This window comes from Sinocyclocheilus anshuiensis, unplaced genomic scaffold (assembly GCF_001515605.1).
Source record: "Sinocyclocheilus anshuiensis isolate Anshui unplaced genomic scaffold, SAMN03320099.WGS_v1.1 scaffold1254, whole genome shotgun sequence".
NCBI classification, from domain to species: domain Eukaryota; kingdom Metazoa; phylum Chordata; class Actinopteri; order Cypriniformes; family Cyprinidae; genus Sinocyclocheilus; species Sinocyclocheilus anshuiensis.
The window spans coordinates 221,470-231,805 of NW_015557130.1; the positions used below are offsets into that span (position 1 = coordinate 221,470).

At 44.3% G+C, this 10,336-nt stretch overlaps 1 protein-coding gene across 1 annotated transcript in view; it reads left to right on the top strand.

The window, feature by feature from the left end:
• Window positions 1-1,088: 1,088 nt before the first annotated feature.
• The window catches only part of LOC107677944 (dual specificity protein phosphatase 7-like), a 9,381-nt gene continuing 133 nt past the window's right edge, over window positions 1,089-10,336 (top strand). The window contains exons 1-3 of the mRNA XM_016473019.1: window positions 1,089-1,730; window positions 3,236-3,664; window positions 8,551-10,336. The exon at window positions 8,551-10,336 is cut by the window's right edge and continues 133 nt beyond it. Of these exons, the coding sequence (XP_016328505.1) occupies window positions 1,343-1,730; window positions 3,236-3,664; window positions 8,551-8,861 (1,128 nt within the window). The 5' untranslated portion in view covers window positions 1,089-1,342 and the 3' untranslated portion in view covers window positions 8,862-10,336. The remainder of the gene's footprint in view (window positions 1,731-3,235; window positions 3,665-8,550) is intronic.

Below are 10,336 nucleotides of genomic sequence, written 5' to 3' on the forward strand. Positions count from 1 at the left end.
GAGTCATCATTGGTCCAGATGTGTCTTCAGAATGTATGTAAAATGATTTTCCTTTTCAGATGACGTCACTGATTCTTCTCATTTTTCAAGCTCCCCATTTCTTTTTTCACAAATGAATATGAGGCAGTGAGGCACAGGTGTTGAAACAGACCTTAGTCAGGGTACCGCCACGTTTAATTTCTGACAGGAATGAAAACGAGGCTGTGAGGGACTGAAGTGCAATGCGTTCAGTGGATGTAGTAACATATTGATTGTTCGACTGACGGAATGACTTTACAAAAGACTTTCAGTGGAAATAATGTGATCTAAAGACTGTATGTCTGTCAACAACGGACACTGTCAGTTGTCTTTTCAAAACAAAGTGATTGTGTCTCTTCAGAAGACTTGCATTAAAGCGCTCGATTCATGTGAATTTCCCAAAAGTATCATAAGAAACCATTGATGCTTTTGGGAACAGCAGCCCAGAACAATGCTTATCAGAGGACAGGAAAAAAACATATGTTTGAGTTATTTCACAATAAACAAATTGAAATTGTAGCCTTTAGTTTGTGCAATTACATTTATTTAAAAGTTCATATTGATCATGTTCTATTCTGTAATGTTAATATAAATCATACACTGTCAGAATAAAAAGGTTGCATTTTATGCATGCAACCTTATGAAAATGAACCATGGTGGTTTCACTAAAGTGACCTAGTTCAGCTATAGTATTTGTATTTTTCCATGGTGAACCCTAACGGTAGACATATTTTAACCACGTGTAAACAAAAATATAACCTAATAAGTTGCAATTAACGCGTATTGAATGTTAAAATGCGTTTCAAATATAAAGTTCAGTGGATATTATTACCCATTTTACTCTTAGTAATTTAATAATTTAATAAATTCGTAATTTAAAAGTTCAGTTTAGAAGTATCATATTGGTATCGATATCGAAAACAAAATAAGCGGTATCGTCTATCCCTAAGCGCCATTGTTTTGGGAGGGAAAATAAGAAGCGCTGCGTCTTTAAATTCTCCAGCGCAGACCCCGCCCACCCGCGTGACGCGAGGGTTTTATTACCGCCTGTCAAACCGCCATCAGAAGATGACGAGCAGAGCAGACAGACCGCGATCATGAGCTGCTCTCTTCGCGCCGCCACAGCCGCGACACGTTCAGCGCGTTCAGCCCGGATCTGACGGATCGCCCCCCGCAGCAGCAGCCTCTTATGGACGCCAAGCGGAGCGGAGCCGCGGTGAGCTGGTGAAGCAGCGGAGCCCGTGCCCACGGGGGAACTTCTTCTCAGCGCCTGACTGTCTTTTCCCCCCGTTCCGCGCACACCGCAGCCTCGCCCTCGCTCCCCATGAAACACACTCTCTGGAGCGGCGCGATGATGTCGAGCAAAAGCGCGGAGTGGCTGCAGGAGGAGCTGCACAGCGGCGGAGGATCGCTGCTGCTGCTCGACTGCCGCTCACACGAGCTCTACGAGTCCTCGCACATCGAGTCCGCCATCAACCTGGCCATCCCGGGACTCATGCTGCGGAGGCTGAAGAAGGGCAACCTGCCCATCCGCTCCATCATCCCCAACACCGAGGACAAGGAGCGCTTCGCCAAGCGCTGTAAGACGGACACGGTGCTGCTGTACGACGAGGCGGCGGCGGCCTGGCAGGAGAGCGGGGCCGCGGGATCCGTGCTCGGGCTCCTCCTGCACAAGCTGCGGGACGACGGATGCCAAGCCTTCTACCTGGAGGGTAAAGCCGCCGCCGAAGCGCACGTACGGGGAATAACCGGGGACGGCGCGTTTGAACGCGTTTCTGTGTCCAACGGATTAAATCTCCCCCGCTGCTCTAAGTTGAAATGCAAGTTTCTCTGGGAATTAAGCGGTGAAAAAGTTCACGAGGTGAAACGCCGAATTCAGCGTGGTTTAGATCACGAAAGACGAGCTAATTCTCCATGTGAGAAATATTTACATCTTTAAAACAGGCCGTTTCTGTCCCTGATTTGACTGCAGACCTTTTTTTTTTTAAAGAGAAACAAACATGTTTTCAATTAATGTCCTCAAATGGCTCCGCCATGTTGTCTTTCAGAGGAAAGCGAGCGATTCATGAATGAACCGCCAGACGACTGAATCACGACGCACTTTCGCTCTTTTCGACAAATAAGCCCTCTCGCCTTCGATATTCCTGCAGGTATGCGCGTATGTCGCGGGTTTTGTCGTGGAAATGGCGTTTGGCGCTGTAATTCTCGCTTTCGCCGCCATTCACAAAACCGTGCCGTCCGTCATGAGCGCCATTCATGCTCACTCAGAGATGGTGACTAGTAGCTGCTCCAGTGGCTCACTAGCTGCTAGTATGCACTTCGCTCCTAGGCGTCATGCCTAGATACAACTATTGCAGTTTTATGAGCATCTGTGTGGTTCAGATATACTGAAGAACACTTCATGTACTCTGCCACGTGTCCTTCCTAACCTTTTCTCTGAGGGATGTTCAGATATTTTGAGAAATGTCCGTGTTTTTTATTCCCAGTCATACTGGTTTGGAAGAGCATGAGGGTAAATTAATGTCCGAATGATCGTTTTTGGGTCTATAACTGTTCCAGTTTTAATTATGACATTTTAAGTTACCAGTTAACTGTGCAATGTTAGGTTGCACTAACTAATAACAGCTGCAATATGTCATAAATAGATATTTAGTTAGCTTTGGAATATATATATTAAAAACTATTTGGATTCCTAGTGACTAAAAATGAGTACTAGTAGTAACATTAAAACACGAATTAGCTGTAAGGAATGCTGTAACATCTCGCCACAGACACTTTAGTTTAGGTCAGACTGTGTGTTAGTAATTCTGTATTATAAACCGAAGAGTTCCGGTGCTTGATTCTGATTGGCTGAGCCGCGTTCGAAGCTGTTGTAAATTACTCTACAAAGTAACACACACCTTTGTTGACTTCTGTGTGTTGCTCGTCAACCACTTTGTAGCAACCACAACTGTTTCTGAGGAGCTACATTGTTTGGTGGAAGAATAAAGCAATAAGCCCCAAGAAGCCGTGGTTTACAGTGAATTTATAACAGCTAAGGAGGCTTTAGACACTCGTACCTAACAAGCTGTTATAAATTCACTGTAAACCACGGCTTCACGGGGCTTATTGCTTTATTAGAATGTAAGATCTGTGTGTAGTTTTCCACTCTTGTCAGATTGTGATCCGTTGCAGAGCTGTTGACTAATGAGTGCGTGTGTTATCTGGCGTGTTCTAGGAGGATTTAACAAGTTTCAGACTGAATACCCAGAGCACTGCGAGACGAACCTGGACTGCTCCTGTCCGAGCAGCTCTCCTCCCGCGTCCGTGCTGGGTCTCGGCGGCCTGCGCATCAGTTCGGACTGCTCTGACGGCGAGTCGGACCGGGAACCGGGCAGCGCCACCGAGTCCGAGGGCAGCCCGCTGCCCAGTAACCAACCAGCATTCCCAGTCCAGATCTTACCCTATCTTTACCTGGGCTGTGCCAAAGACTCCGCCAACCTGGACATTCTGGGCAAGTACAACATCAAGTACATCCTGAACGTGACTCCCAACCTGCCCAACATGTTCGAGCACGACGGGGAATTCAAGTACAAGCAGATTCCCATCTCGGATCACTGGAGCCAAAACTTGTCTCAGTTTTTCCCTGAAGCCATTTCTTTCATCGGTAAGTTTCCGCCTCCTGCTGCGAGACGAACCTGGACTGCTCCTGTCCGAGCAGCTCTCCTCCCGCGTCCGTGCTGGGTCTCGGCGGCCTGCGCATCAGTTCGGACTGCTCTGACGGCGAGTCGGACCGGGAACCGGGCAGCGCCACCGAGTCCGAGGGCAGCCCGCTGCCCAGTAACCAACCAGCATTCCCAGTCCAGATCTTACCCTATCTTTACCTGGGCTGTGCCAAAGACTCCGCCAACCTGGACATTCTGGGCAAGTACAACATCAAGTACATCCTGAACGTGACTCCCAACCTGCCCAACATGTTCGAGCACGACGGGGAATTCAAGTACAAGCAGATTCCCATCTCGGATCACTGGAGCCAAAACCTATCTCAGTTTTTCCCTGAAGCCATTTCTTTCATCGGTAAGTTCCACATGTGGAAGTGAATTCCTGAAGTTCAGGACCTCTTCCGTTCGCATTTTCACGAATTCTCATTTTCTATGACCTTAAATGTCATCAAACCGTGCGGCATTGTAGAGGCGCTCATGTTCACCTGTGGTCTGCATGAGGAACAGCACTGGATAGTCATCTCTAGACACCTCTCAAGCAAATGAGCTTTCCCGTGGTGATGTAAAACAAGGGCACAACATTACTGGAAGGGTGCAGCAGAGGAAGTGGATATAATTGATTCAGTGAGCTGTACAGAAGTGATCAATGTAGGCCATAGATCACAGAGCGCCACCGCTAATGGTGAACGTGAATCGAGAGCGACACGCACACACAAACTACAAAGCACACGCACCTCGTCGTTTGCTTTGAATGTAAAAAAAATAAAGCGAGCTGAAAGCTCGAGTCTCCAGATGAATGAGGACGGAAACGGTTTAGTTTTGATCTCGGTGTTTTTCAGGTGAAGCCACACGTGCTGTCTGTGGCAGATCTCGGTTGACACTTTCGGAAGTCATTTCCTAAAAACATCTAGTCTAAAGTTATATCTGCATTACAAAGGCTCATTCAGTTAGCCTTTATACTCTGTCCCATCAAGTGCTGAAGGTGTGCACTGTTTTTTGTGCTAAAGCCGTGAGTGTGTGAGCTCAATGTTTACTTGCCTTTGGCAGCAGGATTGTGTGATCATGTACTGAAACACCGAATTGAAATAACACTTTCTATGAAGCCTGTATTTATAATACATTATAAGAGTATTCTTAAGGCATTATAATGAATGAATAATGCATTATAAAAACTTTATAATATGTTGTATCATCTCATGAGTAATCATAACAAGTTTTAATGCGTTATAATGTTTACTTATTTGTGGTTATAGCTTTTAAGAGCTTAATGATGATTTATAATGCACAATTAACACAATGCATCCACTTACAATGGATTATATTTCCCATAGTTATGATATATTATAAGTCTCATATCTTGCAGTTGTTAACTTGTTACTTTATTTAAAGCAGACAAAGACCACTTATATATGTGACCCTGGAGCACAAAAGCAGTCTTAAGTCGCTGGGGTATATTTGTAGCAATAGCCAACAATACATTGTATGGGTCACAATTATAGATTTTTCTTTTATGCCAAAAATCATTAGGATATTAAGTAAAGATCATGTTCCATGAAGATATTTTGTAAATTTCCTACCGTAAATGTATCAAAACTTAATTTTTGATTAGTAATATGCATTGCTAAGAACTTCATTTGGACAACTTTAAAGATGATTTTCTCAATATTTAGATTTTTTTGCACCCTCAGATTCCAGATTTTCAAATATTGTCCGATCCTAACAAACCATACATCAATGGAAAGATTATTTATTCAGCTTTCAGATGATGTAGAAATCTCAATTTCGAAAAAGTGACCCTTATGACTGGTTTTGTGCTTCAGGGTCACAAATAATAACAACAATAATAATAAAAATAAAAAATTATATTTTTTCTTAAACCGCTGTAAGATCACAGAGATCTGATCAGATGAGTGTGTAATATGGCACATTTGATTTTAACTATATTTATTGTAGAATCAATAAGATTCTGTACAGAGGCTTATAATCCATTATAAATTAAATGGATTTAAAATGATGCTTATTGCATGTTAACTCAACTAAGTTTTATAATTGTTATGATTATTTATGAGATGAAACAACATATTATAAGGGTGTTTTTTTTATAATACATTATGCATTCATTATAATGCCTTAAGAATGCTCTTATAATGTATTAGAAATACGGGCTTCATAGAAAGTGTTACCAAATAATTTCCCATTCACACTGGAGGTGTTTTCGCGTGACGGTAGTTTGGCTGTGTGCTCTTGACTGGAACCTGTTGTTCTGGTTTCTGCTGCTCATTCTTAGCATTTCAATAGCCATGGTGTGTGTGGGAAATATCCAACAGATGAGTTAACCGTGCAACTGAATGGAAATAAAGGGATGGTTCACTCAAAAGGGGAAAGTGTTGACCTGTACGACATGAGGATGAGTACATGATGACAGGTTCATTGTCGGCTGAAATAATCATTAAATATGCATTATCCGATGGTACAAGAGAAGCGGAAGGGCAAACTGGTGCACTAAACTGTCACAACATCCTGTTATGCAGCTGGACGCTGCTGTTCGGTCTGTGAACGCTTTCGCTTTTGCTGCGTAAACATACTCTCCGTGTGATCGTTTGTGTAAATTGAGCCGCTGCTTGAGCTGTTGAACATTAGGAAGCTTTGCTGAAAGGAACTTCCCGTTTAGATGAAAAACAGCGAAGGCTGGAGAGCTCACTGTGTGTTGTACATACTGTACGTTGCGTTTCATGAATGAATTGAAGCTTAGAAGCGTACAGGAGAAATGTCTCCGTGTTGGGGCCAGTGTTTCTGGGGGAAGTGACCTCATTGTTCAGCTGGACTCTTGAGTGTTCAGGCCACATCCATCACGAGCGGAGACGAGGAAATGGCCCACAAAACTAGATGCACTAAATAATGTATAGCTGTACTTTTTCCCATTCACGGATCAGACCTAGTAGAAGGCTTCAGAGAGGGCGTTTCTCATGTGATCTGTGTTTGTAATGGTGCATATTGGGGAAGTCGTGGCCTAATGGTTAGAGAGTCGAACTCATAACCCAAAGGTTGTGGGTTCGAGTCTCGTACCAGCAGGGATTGTAGGTGGGGGGAGTGAATGTACAGCGCTCTCTCCCACCTTCAATACCACGACTGAGGTGCAAGGCACCTTGAGCAAGGCACCGAACCCCCAACTGCTCCCCGGGCGCCGCAGCATAAATGGCTGCCCACTGCTCCGGGTGTGTGTGCACGGTGTGTGTGTGTTCACTGCTGTGTGTGTGCACTTTGGATGGGTAAATGCAGAGCACTAATTCCGAGTATGGGTCACCATACTTGGCCACATGTCACGTCACGTCACTAAAAATAGTCACTGTTGTGTGAACAGTCCACTGACTGGAGCTGTAATGCGCCTCACTCTTATCAAAGGCCTAACTGAAGCAGACTTCAGATCACAGCCACGGCCTGTCGTGATCAGTCATTTCAGGAGCTCAGTAGAGCTGTGTTTTTGCATCTTATGAAGTTGGGATTTAGGCCTAACTACTTACAAGAGCCAACAACTAACTGGTTCAGCGTCCAACAGACTCACATCAGACACATCTCTTAAAGGGATCGTTCACCCAAAAATGAACATTGTCATCTCAAACCTGTATGACTTTGCCCATACAGTTAAAGTCAGTGTGATCTGAAGGTTTCAAGCTCTCTGAAGGTAACAAATGTGATCCGAACAACTCCAATGCTTCTGAGGCAATATGATCACTTTGTATGATAATGGAGTGAAAATTAAACCTTTGTTTGCTTTTAAACCAAACCAAATTTGACCACATGTCCACAGGATCAATCCTCATTGGTTCTTGAGTGATGACGTCATGACTTTAAGCTTAAAAAACAATGCTAATGTGAAGAACTGAAACGCAACAGCCAAAGGTGTTTGTCGGCAGGCCTGTTCACACGGGCCTGTTCTTAGAGTTCAATAGTCAGTTTCCGGAAGTTAAAATACCATTCATTTACTAGAGGGATTGATTTTGAATTGGCTAAGTAAGATTTGAAAATAAATTGCAATAAATGTAAAATATGTTTGTTTGTCCATATAATCAACATATCTCACAGTTTTATATTTCTCCACCGTTTTTATTTATTTACTATTTTTTAAATATTATTTGATAAATGGGGTTGTAGTCTCTCCCCACGGCCCCCCCGCGCCACCGCCATTAAGTCTGTACTTTTTTTTTTTTTTTTTACAGTCCTGTACTTTTGTCTAATTTTCAAAACCTTTTTGCTTCAAATCAAAGTTTGTAATGTTGTGATTGACCTCATAGCTGGTTTGGTTCGGTTCAAGGTTTAAAAAATACTTCCAGAACCAAGACCACTCTATCGGTGCGATTGGGAAAGAGATTAGAACACCTCTCTTAAAAAAATAAAATCAGTCGCATTGACGGCATGGTCTGAACAGATGCATTGATAGCTGTTCATTCAAATTAAAAGGTTAATTTGAATTCACGCACCAAACATTCGTTTTGATGTGAACAGGCCTTGAATGTGTACACAGACCAGTAGTTTTTGAAATGTGTCATTGAAGCTGATGGGCTTGTCAAAAACATCTCTAAATGCATCTCTTTTAAACATAAAATCTATTTAAGCTTAAAACCTATCTATTAAACATTCTAGTTCATCTTAAAGCTGAGCCACACAGTGACCATGACCTCCGCTCATTCATTTTGTAATTAAATGTGGGCATGTGAGTTTTTCATGCTCTCAAACTGAAGCGGAGTTCATTCATGTAGTGTGTGTGTGTGTGTGTGTGTGTGTGTGTGTGATTTAGCACTCAAGGCTTGTCTGTTTGTGTTCTGTTCCTCAGATGAAGCTCGTTCCAAAAAGTGTGGCATCTTGGTGCACTGCCTAGCAGGCATCAGTCGCTCGGTTACCGTCACGGTGGCGTACCTGATGCAGAAGCTCAACCTGTCGCTCAACGACGCCTACGACTTCGTCAAGCGCAAGAAGTCCAACATCTCGCCCAACTTCAACTTCATGGGGCAGCTTTTGGACTTCGAGAGGACACTGGGGCTCAACAGCCCCTGCGACAACCGCTCGACGCCCAACGACCAGCTCTTCTTCACCACGCCCACCAATCACAACATGTTCCAGCTGGACACGCTGGAGTCCACATGAAGGCCAGCAGAGGATGCTGGGTGGGAGCAGCCATCCTTTGAATGTTTGTCTCCCGTCTCCAGGGAAGCTTTAGACCTGGAGGACAGGCCAGCAGCCGCGGCGAAGGGAGGGTGGTTAAGCACACGGGCCCCTCAAGCCCTCCGGTGGAATTTAATGCAGCTTTTCTTGCCTTCATGGAACAGACTGTTCTTTTTTGATACACGAGAAGAATCGCAAGACTTCTGCACAGCGCTTCGCTCGCAGAGGAGGAAGCTTTGGACTGCCGTGCGATGCCCTCAGCCTCCCCTCTCGAAGGGTGCCAACGTACCGTCTGTGATTTAGCTTTTCTGACCGGAGGAGAATGTAGGCTTGGATTGTTTTTTTTCTCCGAGCAAAGACCGAAGTGGCGTGACGGAGGCATGACCAGTACATGCAGTCTGTCTGTTTCTCTATCTGTTTCCTCACTCAGACGAAACACGCAGAACCATGTTGTCCAAAGTAGTGACAGAGTCGGTGACCGAACCCACACAAACATTGCGAGCCCTCCCCCTCTTTATTTTCTCTCTCTCCTGCTCTACGTTTGCAATGACCTAATGCGTTTTGCACAGTGGCAAAGCCTTTCACTTCTTGGCACTTAAAAGCAGTACTCCAACACGCACAGAAAGAGACATTCAGAGGTCCCGCGGAGCTGCCAGTCCTAGGCTGTGATGCTCGGGACAACGCGCGCACTTAAAGCTCATTGTTCCTTAACTGCAAACGACAGATCGATGTTTGTGTCCTAGCCAAGAGTCCCGACTTCCGGGCTCACTCACCTTCTGGCCTTGGCGATTCTCATTACAGTATGAATGTATTGTATTAAGTTCTACGTAAGAGTATATCTATTCTCTCGATGTATTTGAGCATGCGATCCTCTGGAGGCGCGGCACGTCACCGAATGTTGAGGACTGTTTTTTTTAACTACTCTTGCTGCTCTTGGGCGGCAAACAGTGTGTAGCGAGGGCGTTCCTGACCGCGGGAACGAGCGACTGGACCTGAGTGGACGAGTGCTTGAGTTAACAGGGTTGCTTTAAGCTGGCCTTATATAACCTTTTTAATTCTTTCCTACTCTGACTGTTCAATACTCTCTTTGTATCTCCCTTTAGAAATCGTTGTATTACCAAGACGTTTGTTCATTTTTAAAGAAACCGATATGTAGTAGTAATAATAGATGACTAATGTTCTTTAACGGGTCAGTCAAGGTTGTATTTGTTACTCTGCAATATACTCAACCCTTTGCAGTATTTTCTAGAAAATGGCCTCGGGTTTTTGACTCCTCTACTTTTGATACTAGAGATCCACAGAGATATAGCTTGAAACGGAGGTAGCTTTTCACCTGGGGGGTCCGGAGCGCATCTCATGCTGGGTGCTGGGCGCTCGCTCGCATTTCATCCGATTCGATTTCCGCAATATACAATATATGTGCTATATACTGATTCCTGTGGCCTTTTCATATGTCT